The sequence below is a fragment of the Manis javanica genome, chromosome X (genome assembly GCF_040802235.1).
Source record: "Manis javanica isolate MJ-LG chromosome X, MJ_LKY, whole genome shotgun sequence".
NCBI classification, from domain to species: Eukaryota; Metazoa; Chordata; class Mammalia; order Pholidota; family Manidae; genus Manis; species Manis javanica.
In genome coordinates this window covers 36294160-36312054 of record NC_133174.1, presented here as the reverse complement: position 1 = coordinate 36312054, position 17895 = coordinate 36294160, and the positions used below count along the sequence as shown (strand labels likewise).

Here is a 17895-nt window from a genome sequence, read left to right as displayed (position 1 = left end):
TAGGTGCATCCTAGTAGGTGAGAAGTCATTATGTCATTACAGTTTTGACTTGCATTTCCCTAAAGGCTAAGGATGGCCAGAGTCAAATCAGGCTTGGTTAGTGGGTGGTCGTGTTGTTGAATGCATACATTGTCTCCATTCTTTCTGCCATGGCCACTTTGTATGTGGGCCCACTGAGCAAAGTGAGAGTGGAAAGAGATGGTTTTATGGCTTTGTAATGTGTCAACCTGTTCAGGCTGAACTGGATTTCCAATAATTTTCTTTCCTATATATTTCTAGCTAGGGTAGGTCACGAGAGATTCTTATGGAAATTTAGAGAATATGCCTCACACATGTTTTTATCTCCTACAAGGTTCCCAGAAATGCTTGTTGAATGAAGGAATAAAAGGGGAATGGAATTCTTGCTTTTATAGCCCATCTCATATCACATCTAGTTCCTCCACGCTCCAAGAACAGTCCAGCCTCTTTCTATACAAATGACTCCCTCTTTTCCCACCTCAGACAAGACCTTATAATGAACATCAATGTAGCACGACTTTTAATTATCAACTCCACATACCTACCTTTTCTAAAATAGCCATAATCAATATCATCAAATTTACTAGAACTCACTAATGTGTAAGGTGCTGAAGGGAAGAGAAAAAGATGGAAGACTCAGTCTCTTAGGGAATCTAAATCTCTAAAAACATTTCCTGTGTTAACCCTTCTCACTCTGATCTTTATGGATGCTGTAGGAGAATAGGTTCCACAGTCATGAATATGGGCAATCCTGGCTTATAGTTAAACAGCTTTTTATTTCAACAGCCAGTCCTCATAGGACTCCTAATTTCCTTTGGACATATTGGCTGTCCATGATAGGGCTAAAATATGGGGCACTTCTAAAATTTATCTGACCAATAATCCCTTTTTTGCAAAGCACTTCTGAGATTAATGTTGCTTGGAAAATATTCCTTAGGCATGTTTTCTTCATATTCTGGCTGGCACTGGCAGGGGACTGGGAGGATAAGGGAAAACATTGGCTTGAAAGAAGAGTGGCAATAACCAGAATATTTATTTTCCAGATGCTTACACATGGAAATATATTCTCACATGTAACAACTCTCCTGGTCTACAGGGTACATCATCCCACAACACTGAGTCCAATAAGAAAAATAAAATGAAATCACTTGTACTTCTAGCTAAAACTGCAAGTGCACTGTGCTGAGTGTGGGGTCCAGGCCTCTGCCCCTTGGAGCCAGGCAATAGAGACAGAAAGTACGTCAGAGCCGGTTGAAAGAATCAAGGGCAAAGCAGAGATTCTCACCAGATAGGCTGTCAGTTGAGTGTGTTCATCTGTGTATCCCAGTGACTGGGCAGATGCAGCCCCACTCCTCTGATGGATGGAGTTACCGCAGCCATGGCTGTTGGGATCATGATGGCAGAGAAATGATGAGGGCTTGTAGTGGGAGGGAGTGGGGACCAGGAGCCATCAGATTCTTAGCACAATCTTCCCAACATTTGAACGTCAGAAAGTATTTTTAAAAAAATCTACGGATTGGGAAAAGTCAGACACTCAGCACTTTTTGGGAGGGTTCCCAGATCATTATGTAGATTAACGACTGACCCCAGTTCTGTGCTGCAGGGTCTGCTTTCTCATCTGCTGTTGGCCAGCAGGTGTGAGCCAATATGATTTCTCCCCCCTTATTTCTGAAGCCTGTGTTTTTTCAGAGACGTTTATCTGCTGGATATGGCTGTGGAAACTAGGTCATTGGGTACTTTGGCAAACACAAAATTAAATCTCAGCCTGAGGCTCACTGTGTATCATTTGAGTCTGACAAATTACAAGACAGCCATGAGAATGAAAGGAAATGGACAAAGAGTTTAGTAATCATTCTCTTTGTTTAGCAAACCTGACATGAGAAAAGTCTTTTAAATGGAAAGGACTCAGTTCCACAGCTTATAGGATCAAAGCGTTCATTTACATTTAAATGCAATTAACACCCAGTTTTTCTGTGATTCCGCCTAGAATTTTCTTTTTCTGGTTGCATTAAACCCAAACACAAATAAAAAAATAAAATGAAGTGCTGTGAAAAGAGTGCGAGACTGCTCAAATATAAGATATCAACATCATTATCATTATTTTTTTCATTTCAGGTTCAAGTTCTATATTTGTTAAGGCTGGTTATCAACTAGACTTCCCCATCTGTCTGTCTGTCTCTCACTCACTTCTGTCAGACCTTGGGCCAAACACTTTAATTCCTACAACTTTCTCTTATCTCTAAAGTAGGGGTAACTGTCACAATAAAATTCTGAGGTCTGCTAGGTTTTCAAAAGGAATACATTCATTGAGTTTGACACAGGAGTGAAAAAGCTTGGAGTCCACATCTGAGAAGAGGACTATGTAGCAGTATCAATCCTGTTAAGTGGCCAGACAGGTCAAGGACAGGAAAGACTGGGTCAGCGTGTGCTCATGGAAAGTTCCTTCTGCAGGAAATGCCCGGAATGGACCAGGTATGGGATTCATAGGATGTTAAAGGATTTTTAAGGTTTCAACTGTTAGAAGGCTACTGTGAAAACATTTGAAAATTCAGGACCAATCATTAAGCCTTTTGGTTGGGGCAGAGGGTGCGTGCTTTGGGGTAGGGGTAGGGGTAGGGGTGCAGAGGGGGACTAGGCCAAAGTAGAAAGCAAGGAGAGGGGAGGAAGGAGATTGGCAACTTCAAATTGGCAACTACATTCTAACCTGAAAGGTCACAACCCCCCAGAATTGGGTTATCATGGAGACAAGATCAATTTCTCTTGAGGAAGCTGCTTATATAGTTTCCTTCCATTTACAAGGTTCTTTTTGGCATTAACCACAAAGCTGAGGCCCCACTTTAGGAGGTAATTACAAAGTTCCCCAGCCTTAGTGAGAGAAATCCTTTGTGTCTGACCTAACCCCCTCTTGTGCTGAAGAAGGCAAAGACCTCCTTAAGTGAAGGCCAGTCCATGGTGGGAGTGTGGCTCCAGACTACTTCTCAGTGAATGGTAAAAAAGGATTTCTGTAATGAATTACTGCCTAATAAAAATGAATGGAAGGAAGATGAAAAGAATTCTTCGGATGGTGGTGGAAGCACAACAAAGTGAATGTACTTAATGTCCCTAAATTATACACCTAAATATGGTTTGGATGGCACATTTTATGTGTATTTTCACTCAATTAAAAACAAATGACAAAAATTAAATGGAAGGAAAAGAATCTAATAATTGACTTGACTTTGCTATACTTTCAACTGAGTAGAAACTTTATTCTCTAGAAATTGAACCTGAGATTTATCCCTGATAGTTTATAGGAAAAAGATAGTTTATAGTTTCAAAGAAAATGGCTAATGCTGACTTAGCTGTCTAAACATTACAAGGTATTAAGAGTAATTTCTATCATTAAGCTTTCCTGTGACCCACAAGTAGTAAATGAAGTCTTTTAAAAGTGGAGCTGAAAAAAAATTGAAAGTTGCCAGAAACTGTTTTTTACAAGCTATGCCCATATATCTTTATACTGAATACTCGATAGAGCAAAGTGAAAATATGTAAACGTTTTTAGTCTCTCTGCTTTTAAAAACCTATGTGCACTCAGCCATAAAAAGGAATAAAATCTTACCATTTGCAACAACATGGATGGATGGAGAGGGCATTATGCTAAGTAAAAGAAATCAGACAGAGAAAGGCAAATACCATATGATTTTACTTACATGTGGGATCTAAAAAACAAACAAACAACTGAAATCGATTCATAAACATAGAGGACAGACTGGGGGTTATCACAGGAATGGGTGAAATAGGTGAAGGGGGAAAACATTAGTGGGAATATTTGGTAATTTGATCTAGATGATGGTCACATGAATGTATACACATGTTAAAATTCATCAAGCTGTACACTAAGATTTGGCCATTTCATTGTAACTCAATATAAAATTTAAAAACTACCTATAATTGTAATTTAGAGAAGAAGACAAATAATCCCTCTGGTACTATTCCATTTCCACCATCGAAACAGGATTTCTTATCATGAGCACAGGCTCATTGCCATGTGCCCATCTTAATTGTCTTTTCTTCATTTTCTACCTTGACTTATACAAATTACTTTAAATCCTCTCTTTTTTCTTTTTTAAACCAGACAGGGTATAATGGAATAAAATAAAATACTCCTATCTGGATCATACTTTGACTAATACATTTACATAAATCATTTAACTAAAAGAATATATAGCCAACAACTTCAAATCATGCCCTAGACCTCTAGACTTAATATTTCAACACAATAATAGATTCTACCTGTGGTTTTCAGCCTGCTGAGTCTGACTGGGGTGGCCTGAGGATTGCTCAGGAGTTGGGTGTCTGCTGAAGGCTAACAGGGCTCCAGATCTGTGGCTCAGGACACAAGAGAAGAGAAAAAGCCACTGGGGTGAACAGTGCCACATATGGCTCTGTGGATAAAAGGAAGGTTCCTGTGGCCAAGATTCTCACCTGGCCCTGGTTGGCTAGCTCACTACACATGTGTGGGCAATACGCTGTTATTGACTCTATGTAAAGAGCTCTGCCCAGTGCTCTGGGCAACACAGTGGCATGGCTGCAAGGCTGCAGGAGAGCAGAACAGAGGCTGGAGTGGTGGCAGTGCCAAGGACAGAGACTGGGATGGCTGTGCAAGCAGAGAGGCCCAGAGATTGGCTGTGTGGGAAGAGAGGCCTAGAGGTAGAGACCAGCTTGCTGCATACAGACTGGCTCTGAGTGAACAGGATTCTAGTGACCTGCCACCATGGAAATAAAGTTACATATAACCCTTTCACCCCCAAGAACGTTCCACGGTCATTTTTTTGGTCATATTGAATCCATAGTGAACTTGCCCGGGGCTGAAACCCATTGGCAAGACAGGCTCCCACGCACCCTCATTCCCCCCAGGCCCACAGGGCCACAGGCATACCTACTGCCAAATGGCATTTTAGAATTCCAGAGCCTCTTGGGGTAGGGATATTTTTGTCCTATCTCAGAGCAGTTTATCAAAGGAGTTCACAAGTTGACTTTGCCTATGGAATAAAGAATAATGTGATGTAACACACACAACCCTGGGTTCAAGAGCTGGGAAGACTCCTTCGACTCCTAAATTCTCTGAACCTGTTTTCTCATCCATAAGATGGGGAAAAATAATGCTTACTACCTCCTAGCATCATTGGGCAGCTTAAATGTGGTCACAGATAGAAGGGAATACTAATGCATTGAGCCAGGAGGGATGGATTTAGGTGATTAAAAGAAGAGATGAAGATATAATACGCAACATGCCCACAAGAGCCCAATGCCTTCGGCTTCTTGAGTTTCCTACAGAGAGGGGCTGAAAGTGAAAGTATAGTATAACCCTCCTTGAAGACAAAAGAAACACTTTCAGTGAGCTGGTATGGAAAGGTGTTAAAAACACTTAAAATTATATGTCCTTAATCCAAAAGAAACACTATGATAAGGGGGTCAAATACAGTATATCTGGCAAGCACTAAGACCAACTAACAAAAATAGATCCTCTGCTTTCAACCCTGGCTATTGGTTAAAGCAAAGTTTACCTTTTGTTGGCAAAAACAAAAAAATATACTTAGTATTCCAGAATACACACATTCTGAAAAACCTTTGATTTCAGTCATTGGCATAGAAACCTGGCTTAAATGGTTGCGGGAAGAACAGAACACTAGGAAAAATTGCTTGCTGAGCTGTTACTATCAGGGAAGCCTATGTGGTTTTAAATAAATCTTTATCACACCATTCTTTAACAAACAAATGTGTGGTATATACTTATGATCTCTCTTTTTATTTAGAGAGGATGTGAAAGGCAGGGAGAAAATGAGAATGCATGAATATGTTAATTTCTCTTTCAAAGCAGCTCCTGCAAAATGCCTTGCTCTTTTTTTGGCATCACTGTCCCCCTCCACACCCTATCTGCATTATTATGATCTGGAGGAACCCAAGGAAAGAAAAAAAGAGAGCAAAGAAAGAAAAAAAGGAATCAAGCATTTCTTCCTTCCTCTCCAGGACCTGGCACTGTGAACTTCAACAAAAGTCACTACAATGTATTGAAACTCACTCAAAATAATTGTAATGATGGTGCATCTTATTTACTAATGCAAGTAATGGATCAATCAGTCCAAGAAGCATTCAAGCCCACCTGCTTCCCTTACAACATCCAAAGTTAAAGAATTGACAGAGAACGTTTTAAATGTATCTAGCTGATGTCACTTCAAATCCACCATTTAGGTTAAATACAACATGATTAATTCAATTCCACAACTCAGATATAATCTTCCAAATAAAGCCATATCAAATCACAATATCTACAAAACCTGTTGTGGATAAAGTGAAGGTTGCTATGGCCAGGATTCTCACCTGGCCCTGGTCGGCTAATTCACTACACATGTGTGGGCAATACATTGTTATTGACTCTATAAAGAGCTCTGCCCAGTGCTCTGGAGGACACGGTGGCATGGCTGCATGGCTACAGGAGAGCAGAGGACAGAGGCCCAGAGGCCAAGACCAGCTTGCTGCATGCAGACTCGCTCTGTGGATGGGATTCTAGTAATTGACCTGCCACCATGGAAATAAAGTTGGGTATAACCCTTTCACCCTAAGAATGTTCTACTGTTATTTCTTTGGTCACACTGAATCCATAGTGAACTTGTCTGGGGCTGAAACCCATTGGCAAGATATCTGTTCACTGTAGAAACCAGCCAAGAACCTATTCTGTAAAGGATCAGGATTTACTAAACCAGAATTAGAATAGGGATTCTATCCACAAGATCCACGCAGGGTACAGGCAGAAATATTAGCTAATATTATTTATTTATTGTTACTGTTTGTCTTTTCTCTTGAGGTGGTAAGCTCCTCGGGAGCAAAATTTGGAACATGTATCCACCAGTGTATTTCCAGCCTGGAACAGTATTTGGTACAGAATGCACTCAGTAACTATTATTGAACCAATGAATGAATTTAGCATAATGATGTGACCTTCTAGAAATGAAGTAGATGTATATAGTCTTGGGAGGAAGGGACAGGGTGGAAAAGATCACCAAATGTCTGTCTCCAGGGCTCAGCTCAGAGAATCAGGCTTGGAACTCCACACTGTCATGTCAAAACTTGCACTGTAAACAATCTAGTAAAGGTCACAAATAGTATTTTTGGTGAATACTAAAAATCGTCCTAGAGTAGGTTGAAACTGGATGCATTTCAGTCTGCTGTCTGCTGACATTTTTTAAGTCTGCACACTGGGAAACTTTCAGAGCTGAAGCAATCTGGACCATAAAGAATATGGCCTGGTTTAACTAAACTGGCAGTCTTCTGTGATTCACCCACTTTATTTTGGTGTTATTTACTGAAAGAATGCACTGTATTAGATTATGGAAGCTGGGGTTGTCACAAGAGTAGATACGGAGAGTGTCACAAAGATAATTTGCATTATTAACCCAATACACTACTGTGTTGTGGAAGTCAATTTTTTCCCTAGAAGTGGACAGAACAGTGAAAGCTGAGATATTTTTAAATCAAATTATTTTTTGCTGTATAGATTATTAATAATCTTACCTGGATTAAGTAACTGAATATCTTCCTGCTTTTCCCTAATCTGACCTCCTCACTTTACAGTTTCCTGGTCTTTATAAAGCCATCTACCAAGTATTTCTCATTGTGGAAATGGTATGATTTTTTAGAAACACTAGCAGAAAGGTACTCATTCAGATAAAATAAATTAACCTCAAACTGACCCACTACTTTTTTACCTGCACATCACTGTCTACCTTGGTTGAAAATACATGTTCTTTGGCAGGTTAAAGCATGTGAGAGGATGGTTTAATGGTATTTCTATTCTCCATCTTTTGGTTAGATGAGATTATGTCTTAAATGCAAAGAATGGTGTTTATCATCTTAAATACGTGCTTATCTGAAAGTCCTAAAATTCATGAAGAGCATGCACTCAGGGGCTAGGTAGACTGTGCTTAGCCACTTTACCTCTCTGAGCCTTAGTTTTCTGTTCTGTAAAATGGGGAGAATCATGCCTGCCTAACAAGGTGGATGTGAAGATTTGATGGGTTCATGTGCAAACAGCACTTTGTTGTTTATTGTGATCCTGCAGGGAAACTAAAAATCTCTGAGCATCTGAATGTTAGGAAGAGATAAGCATGAGTCTGCTCAGGGCCAGGATCACCATCAGACTCTTTGCTTACCAGTTGGACAGGAGAGTGAATTTACATGACTGCTTAATTAGCAGTTGAGTGTAAATGATATGGTCTCTCTTCCTACATTAAATATGCTAATACATGTACAAGTGCTCAATAAATGTTAGTTGGTATTATTCTTACTGTTATTACTTTCTAGTCCAGGGAAACACCATGCCATGCAGCAAAGAGAAAGGGGGGAAGCAAAGGGTTTTTTCCTTTTTTGATTGTGGCCTATTGAAGCCAATACTCATAAACACTTTCTATAATTTTTTATACTTCCTTTATTCATCCCTTCACCTCTGAGCCCAGTTTTTCTAAAGGCTACTTGTTTTTTCACACATATCACTGTCAGACTCTTCCAAACCATCCTGAACCAGCCATCAGCTCCCCAAGATTTCTGATCTCCCTGATTGAGCAGCTCCAGAAGACCCCGAAGACCCCAGCCCCACGTGATTGCTTGGGGTGGTGTTGTGGATACACAAGACATGGTTACTGGTGTGGGAATCCCTGTTAGAATGAGTAAATGACCCCCAGCCCTAGCAACGCTAGTTCCAGGAAGTGGGCTACAATGTCAGATCAGAAACTTGATTTCTCAAGGCACATTTCCAGACTCCAGTTGCTCCATGTTTGGCTTTAGTAAGAAAGAATAATACTGACAACAACTGCTGTTTCTTGAGTTGCTATCAGTAGAGTTTAAACAATCTCTTGTTTAAACAGTAGGAAAACTGCACAACTGAGCTAGACTTGCCAAGAGTCAAGGCTAGGTACAGAGGATATTATCAAAGTGTGCAAAGAAATGTCAGGTAAGAATGAGGATGAATGACCCATTCAGTCTAAAGTAGGCCTCAAACTATTGTGTTTCCTGGGGCTTTAGAACTGCCTCACAGGTGTCTCAGGAGCTGCCTGGTCGGTGTGTGTCACAGGCATCCCCCATCCCCAGAGGGAGAGGAAGGAAGGAAGCTGAGAGCCTCCCATGCCAGCTCTGGTTGGACTGGGGGTGGGGGTGTCGCCTTCTAGGGCCACAGTGGGTGATGTGGAGGAGGGCCAAACTGAGGCAGGACCCCTTGCAGTGATTCCACAAGTCTACAGGGATTTTTTTAAAAGAAACAGAAAAAAAGAAAAGAAAGAATATTATTTTAAAGCTGACAGCCTATTTTTTTTTGGTAGGTATCTATTCAATTCTTTTTTTTTATTAAGGTATGATTGATATACACTCTTATGAAGGTTTCACATGAAAAAACAATGTGGTTACCACATTCACCCATATCAAGTCCCCACCCATACCTCAATGCAGTCACTGTCCATCAGCATAGTAAGATGCCACAGATCCACTATGTGCCTTCTCTGTGTACACTGTTCTCCCTGTGATCCCCCACACCATGTGTACTAAACATAATACCCCTCAATCCCCTTCTCCCTCCCTCCCCACATGCCCTCCCACACCCCTCCCCTTTGGCAACCACTAGTTCATTCTTGGAGTCTCTGAGTCTGCTGCTGACAGCCTATTTTTATGATTGCTTTGAGAAAAAAAACAACTAAAAAGCAAATATTTTCCCAAATACGGTGGTCCCCCACTGGTCACTTGAGTACAGCCATCAGGCTTACCTTGACATACTGAACAAGACGTTCATTTACGTTCACTTTGTAAGTCTCCAGACCCAGCTCCTTAGACAATCGTAAGATTCTATTCTGGGTTGGTCCCACATACGCCCCGCCAACATCTACATAATCAACATGTTCATTCTGTAGAAGAAGAGGCCAAATGACTTCAGTTAAAACGTGAAAAAAAGGCTTCCATATCTTATAAAAATAACTCCATTTACTTTTTTACTACTTATACATGCCTTTCATCTCTCTTATCAAGTACAACGGAAAATAGCTGTGGATAAAGTGAAGGTTCCTGTGCCAGAATTCTCATCTGGCCCTTGTCGGCTAGCTCACTACACATGTGTGGGCAATGCGTCGTTATTGACTCTATATAAAAAGCTCTGCCCAGTGTTCTGGGCGACATGGTGGCACGGCTGCAAGGCTGCAGGAGAACAGAGCAGAGGACAGAGACTGGGACGACTGTGCGGGCCAAGAAGCCCAGAGGCAGAGACAGGCTTGCTGCATGCAGTCTTGCTCTGAGTGGATGGGATTCTAGTGATAGACCGGCCACCGTGGAAATAAAGTTGGGTATAACCCTTTCACCTCAAGAATGTTTTACTGTCATTTCTCTGGTCACACTGAATCCATAGTGAACTTGCCCAGGGCTGAAACCCATTGGCAAGACAATAGTAATCCTTTCTTCTCCACTCAAGAGCTAGGCACAGCCCCGTATAACACTCATCACTAAGTAATTCCACTTGCAAAGTAATTCAGCAACAACCTGCAAAAAAATAAAGACTTTCCTGCCGATCGAGATCCTTTTCAAAGCATTTTGGTTATTATCCTTGATTTTTCTTTGGGGTCGTTCCTGGAGGATCCACCCAGAGATTTAGTAGGCTTAATTCTGATTTCCAACAGATGAAGTCTTAAATCAGCCCACACTGATGGGCTCATGATCCTATTTTAAAACACCTGCAGGGAAGAATGCATCCCAGGAAAAGAGTAAAAAAGGTAGAAAAAATTCATATACCTAACAAATTATTTTATAAATATGTAAACTTTCTCTCATCAACTGAAATTTACTTCCCAGCTTTTTTATTACTACATTTCCCAAATGATTTAATCAATAAATTGAATATTGCTGAGTTATAACTCCTCCATGTGTTTCTAATAATTCCTTATGGGTCTGTTTCTCTTTTGTTATTTATGCCAGTTCTCATTCATGTTGCCTTTTCTCCTCGTTTGCCTGATTATTTTTTATAGCTATGCCACTCATTGAATTTGAAAAAATACAGGAATAATTTGAAACCGAGGGGGATATCTTTCTCAGAGAAGATTTATGTCTGTTTTTGCCCAGCACCTGGAGAACCTAACCATTCTAGAGAACTTTGTTGTATTTTCTGTGCCTGAGATTATTTGAAGCTGGGCTGAAATGCACACATGGCTTGGTCCTCTTGCAGTTCACCCTTAGTCCTAGGACACAGTCCAACCCAAAGCACAAGGAGTTTCCCAACATCTCCTTCCATTTCAACATACTTTGGTAGACTCTGAACTTGATCTTCAGTTGACCTAGCTTTTCAAGACCTTTGAGAGTACTACTCAACCTCTTCCTTGCTTCCTCAGTGGTCAAACCCACCCCCCAACCCATACCACCCCCAGAGCATTGTAAAGACACTGGCTTTTACTCTGAGTGATAAGGAGAGCCTTTGGAAGGTTTTGAGCAAAGATATGCCAATATCTGACTTGCATTTGAAAGGCTTATTCTGGCTGCTGTACTAAAACTAGATCATAGGAGGTAAGTGTGAAAGCAGAGAAATCAGTTAGGAGGCCATTGCAGTAATCTGGCCTAGAGATGATGGTGGCTCCCACCAGAGGGCAGCCAAGGACATGGTGAGAAGTGTTGAATTCTGGATATATCATGAAGACAGAGCGAAAAGAATTTCCTGAGAGAATCAGTGTGGGGCCTGATAGTGTTGAGCAGGACTCTGAATCTTTTTGGAGCCGTCATCTTCTGATATGGGGAAGGCTAATGGAATAGCAGTCTTGATGAAAAAGATCAGATTTCATTTTGGATGTGTTAAATTTGAGATGTCTGTTCAACATCCAGGTGCTCTGAAATGTTTAACTTCCATGTCAAGGCAGCACAGTATATTTTATTTAGCATTTAACTTACTTTAATGGGGAGACTTCTAATTTTAATGGTTTCCATTCTGCCATAATACCAGTAAAGAAGTAACCTGTCCCTCATATAATCCCTACATTCCCTTTTACTAACTATTGTTGCTGTCCTCCAAACCTTCTTTAGTCTCCAACATCCTTTTTAAGACATGAAAGAAAACTGGAATCAGTATGTCAATAAATTTCCAGGCTTTAACAAAGATAGCAAGATGACTCTTGGGAGTTTCCAAACATGATGTCTTTAGAACACTGACACTATCATTAAATAATCCTAAATGAAGGAGTAAAACTGTGAGGCATTTTACAGAATGTTTCTTTACAAAGTCAAAAGAGTCTACAGGAGGTGTGCCTCAGGTTCAGAATGAAGATACTGGAACTGTAATATCATATTCTGCTACATTGCAGCTCCCACTTTCGGGTCTTGATTTTGAACATTCTTCAGCCTTGGGAAAGGTCACAACCATGTACCTATATTAGGAAACAAATGCACCATCCCTGTGATAGCCCTGAAGGTGCTTTAACTTCATTCATTTGAACTTGAAGAACCACGGAGGAATCACACTAGGAAAAAATGGGAAGTTCTGAATTAATAGGAGATCTAGCTGAACAGCTGCCGAGTACTAAATTTGACATGTCAGTAGTTAAAGATCCAGAGTAACTTTTATGGCCTTTCCACCTCAAATGACCCTAATTGGCTACGCTATTAGAGGCAAGGCGAACAATATTCTATTCAGTTTCTTATTACATACCATTTCTATCCCTGGTTCTTAAAGCCCATTTTCCTCCTATTCACTTGAAATCTTATAATGGTTAAGTCCCAGGTTCTTAGCATTTCGAAGTTCCTTTCTCACATGCCTAAGGGGAGTGACCACATCATACTTGATGTACAACAGTTCCTGTATGATGCTGAAATATATAAGCAATGCAGCATGACAAAGCAGCCTACAGCAATAACATGGACAGGGATGAGCATGCTGGAATTCTCATTTTCTTTATATAAAGGAACTTGGACTTAACTGAAAATCTGCAACAAGACTGATGCTCCTATTTAATAACCAAAAGCCTTTCGAGATAAGAAAAGTAGGGCTAAGGGACAACTTAATAACTATCTCCCAATGAAGGAATACTTTTCAGAAAATGACAGGAGAATCATATCTAATAAGGTCAAACAGGCAAAATATGCAATCTGTTTTTTGTACTACAACACGCTGCCTTCAATTAAAATTTGAGGTTGGAAGGGAGCTTCGAGTACATTTAGATTGTATCTCACTGGCCAGATGAACAAAAAGATGTAAAGTGCTAACAGGACTAACCCACGGTAATACAGGGTGTTTGGCCATGACAGGGGGCCAAAATCCCAGTCTCCTCACTCCCAGAACAATAGCCTCCAGTGGACCACATCTAAGGAAGTACTCAGGAATTCTCCAGATGCAATCAATCTGTATTTGTATTAACTTCAGGCAAGCAAGCAAACATACACCACAGAGCAACACTTCTATAGTATCCCGTGGGATGCTTGTCAAAGTGCGGATGTGGATTCCACAGATCTGGGGCAGGGCATGAGAGTTCCACACTTTGATCAAGCTCCCAGCTGATTCCCAGGCTATTGGTCCACAGAACACACTTTGAGTAGCAAGGCTGTAGAGAGAGCACCCTGAGAGATGAGCAAAGTGAAAATAGGCCTGAGATACATACATCTTGTACCTCTAAAAAGGTAGGACGTCAATGACAGAAGGGGAGCATGGCATGGTGTGCCTGCAAGAGCTGGTATAATATTAGATGTTGTTGGTTGGCTATTCCATATCCATTCATATTCCCTTTCCCATGCATGCTTCTACTTTGCAGCCTGAAAATGTTAAATGCTTGCTTTCCTGGGCTCCCTAGCAGCTAGTGGTAGCTATGTGCCCTGACTCTGGCCAATGAGACTAAAGCAAATGCTGAGATCTTCTGGTGAAGGAAAAGCTTCATTGCAGGCAAAACTGCCCACCTCTTCATATTCTTTCCTGCCTTGAATAAGGACTTTGTGGTAAGAGCTGAAGCAGCCACCTGGTTACCACTAGGCAATAAGCCGACATGCAAAGAATGGCTGAGCAGAAAGACAGAAAGATCTTAAGGCCTTGATGGCAAAGCTGAACGCCTGCACTAGCCTGGACTACCCACCAACAGACTTCATAGTGAAGTAACTGAATGCTTGTATCGCTTAAGGCCCTGCTGTGTTCACTGCATAAGCCATTCTAAGTCTGACACATCTTCTAACTAGATACATGCTTCTCCTTCCAGACACCTCAATGGTTTGGTTTTGCTCTCACTGCCAATCCCCAGCCTTTAACGCTCTATTTGTGTGCTCTGGCAAAGGGTCTTATTAACGACCTTCTAACTGCCAAACACCAGGGCCTCTTTTCAACCTTCATCCTATGGTAAATGCCCTTGGTATCTGAATCTTTATCATCCCTTCCTCTTTACTGAGCACATGGCATTGCTGTAGCCTGGTCCTCCTCCTCTGCCTCTGCTGCTTTTCTCTGGCCCCTCTGCCTCTGTCCTCCTGAAATCTGCATGCTTCCCACATGTCTATCTTTGGCCATATTTCCTTCCCACCCTGCATTCTTTCCCTGTGAACTTTCATCAGCTCCCAGATTTGACTACGTGCAACCATTTCCTTGAAGAGTAGTAAACAACAGTTAGCATGTAGTTTTCCAGAACAGCGATGTGAGCCCAAGTATAAAAAGGCAGTGGTGTAGCAAGAACCGGGCTTCCTTCTCATGTCTAGCCAACCTTACCTGAGCAAAGAGTGTTCTCTCGCAGCAGGGAACAAAGACCAAGGAGAAAGTTGCACAAAAATATGCTACATTTGCTTCTGCTTACTGTAGTCACAGTTCTTTTAAGTTGTTTACCTTTGGATAAATAAACAAGGAATATATACTAAGTGTGTTTGTGTTTGTGTGTGTTGTGGGTATACAGTTGCTTTGAATCCAGCCAAACTGTAACCCCTGCTGAGACACTACATACGCTATTAAGGTCTCTAGTATGGAAATGATGACACTGTACTGAAGTTATTGGTTCCTGTTTGTTTTCATCACTAGAATGTAAGCTACTAGAGGTCAGAGGCTGTCATTCTTCACCAAGTGCTTGTTGAGAAGACTGAACATTTATTTGATGGAGTAGTTTATGGAGGATAAACGGCCTAACTGCATGAACTCTTGAGCTCTCCCTTGTCTCTGGGACTTCCAATGACCTCAGTTCCAGTTTGGTGAGGTATCACATGCAAAGCATTACAATCATTTACCCTCACGGTGTAAGTTCTTCCTCCAACTCTGTCCCGGGCTTCCAAAACCAAAACATTAACTTCATGTTCATTTAAGAGTTTGGCAGCAGACAATCCTAAAAGAAAAAAAGGAAAAAAGGAAAACAAAATTGAGGAACAGATTAACACTAAATGAGAAACATCCAAGATGCACAGCATCATGCACAATCCACTGATTTTGCTGTTTACCAAATTCTGGCCACATTGTGATTAACTGAGCCATTAATTTGTTAATCTATATTATATTATCTGTCATAATTTTATTATGCATCATAAGGTTTGTTGGCAAAATGTAACAATTTTTAAAAGTTATTTTTGTATTGGTGACAACCAAATCATATTTAAGAGAATTTGTTGAACCCGTAAACCAACCCTCTCTTTTAAAAATCCTGACTGTACGAACAGAAAAGTATGTTTTTCAGGAAACTTCCCCTGCCTATACCAGCCTCAGCATATCTGTGTTTTTCTCAACTTAAAAACTCCCTATAATCCCCTCATATGATTTATATCTGGATTACATGCTTGCTAGATCTTATTTTCCCCTCTAGATTCAAAGTTACCAAAGTAGGACCCATACTTTATACTTTATTTACTGGCTCAAAGCTGAGAATAGACTTTCACCTGTGAATAAAAGCTTTCATAAAAGATAGATTTTAAACCCAGTATAGTAAAGTATAGTGGTGTTTGTCAGATTTCTCCACTGTAAGGCTACTCTTTTCTCCCCCTTCCCATGCTGTCTTCTTTGGAAGGAAGTCTATGTATAGCCTACACTTAAGGAATAGGGAGTTCTGTCCACTTCTTTGAGGGTGGAGTGTTGACAAAAATTATTTGGAGTTCTTATGCACAGATTTGTCTCTTCAACCTCACTGATTTATTCATTCAATCATTTATTCATATCAGTATGTTGTTTATATTTTGGGTTCTAACCCAATATTACATCATTTATTTTGTTATTTAAATTATTTCCGTTTTGGTCCCTGGGCGTTCTTTCAGTGGGCTCCTGTGACCCTTTGGTATGCCCCTGTGCCTGTGTGTGTTTGAGCACTTCCTTACTTTGAGGTGTTACAAGATATTCTAGGTTCATCCTGTCTTTCTCTGCCCCAGGCCTAGAATCAGTCATTTCTCCAGTAAGCCTTGGCTCCTTGTATTGGAGGACAGCATTAGAAACCAAGATCTGGACTCTAGCTGTGCTCACTGCCACCGGAGTGTTGTTGCTTCCAGGACCTCTCAGATCACATAGTAAGGAAGTATATGTACACAGACATTTATTTTTAAGTTTACATTTTTTTGTACTTCAAACACTATCTTTCACCTAGTTATCTTTATACTTTTATTACAAAAAGATATGAAGCAGACTCCACAGATAAATATTCTTCAAGGAGAACAAAAATGTTAGAATATCAGAGTGAAAGAGAAATAAGAATGACACCAGGAATAAGATTAGTAAAATGATACCTGAATTTGTATATAAGTGGATGAGGAAAGGAACTATTCTAATTGATTTTAGAACCCTGTAATTTGATAGTTCACTTCTAATGGTATATATCTTAAGGACAAAAAAGAACTGCCAACATTTTATTTAGTAATTCTTTTGTTGGTGCTAGTATTTGTACTGTTATTTTGAAGGCTATTCTGTATGTAGTGTGACATAAAGCAAATGTGTAATCAAGTTAGTGTCATTCAGAGCCAGGATTTTGGGCATGGGGATAAGGAAATTCAGATGTAAGAACAATGAGATTAAGTAAAAACCCTGTAGCCCTAAATATGAATTGGAATTACCAATATGATCTCTAGATAGAGTCTCTCTTAAAAATATATATATTTCTTAGTCCTGTCCAATAAAAAGGCCTAGAAAAAAGCAACCTACCTAGTAGCAATGAACGCTCCCAATACCCAGATTATAGTTTCCAATCACTTTCTACTAAAATTAACCATGGCTGTGACCTATTCCCTGGAGCAGGGAATGTACAGGGTAGGTCTGGAACATCAGGTCAGACCAGACAGCAAGGAGGCTATCAGAGACTATTAGGTTGGTGACAAAAAGGCTCAGGAAACTACCTATCTAAACTCCCACTGGCCAAAGGCAAAACAATTTGAGTGTCAAATAAAAATAACAACTGTAATGGCTTAAATCCATGAATTCAAAATGATGCTAAACAAATAATACCTCTTATTGGTCACTTTTGGAGAACACTAAGAAACCAACTTATCATTTTGAAAAATGGTAAAAACCAAAAAAAAAAAAAAAGAATCTGGGATTTGTCCTACCTTTCCTGTCCTGCACTTGAACTTCAAAGCAACCCAATAGCTAACAAAGGGAGGTTTCACTGTGTAGAAGTATTCTAGCTACTAAGTGAAGACAGAAATAAAGACAACATCAGTATTTTGCAATCCCTAAGGAATTAACAGATCTAGTACTATGGTTGTCAACAGCTGCTGACAACACATTACCTGCCTCCTGATGGAAGCACATAGCGCCACCTATGAAATAGGAAGGAAGGATGGAAGAATGGAAAGGAGAGAACAAATTAAATTCTAATGTGATCAAGCCTCTTGATCTTATACTTAGGGCCAGAGGAACATGATTAAATAATACCACTGGGATGCAATCAACAAAATCCAGATTGT

The 17895-nt window shown here is 40.3% G+C and overlaps 1 protein-coding gene across 2 annotated transcripts in view; it reads right to left on the bottom strand.

Moving 5' to 3' along the window:
- Nucleotides 1–17895, bottom strand: part of MAOA (monoamine oxidase A) — a 61209-nt gene that overhangs the window by 28597 nt on the left and 14717 nt on the right. The window contains exons 2-3 of one of the 2 annotated variants that reach the window (XM_017651324.3): nucleotides 15250–15344; nucleotides 9807–9944 (exon numbers count right to left, since the gene is read on the bottom strand). In XM_017651324.3, coding sequence (XP_017506813.1) covers nucleotides 9807–9944; nucleotides 15250–15344 — 233 coding nt within the window. The remainder of the gene's footprint in view (nucleotides 1–9806; nucleotides 9945–15249; nucleotides 15345–17895) is intronic. The other variant, XM_017658965.3, reaches the window with a different exon arrangement.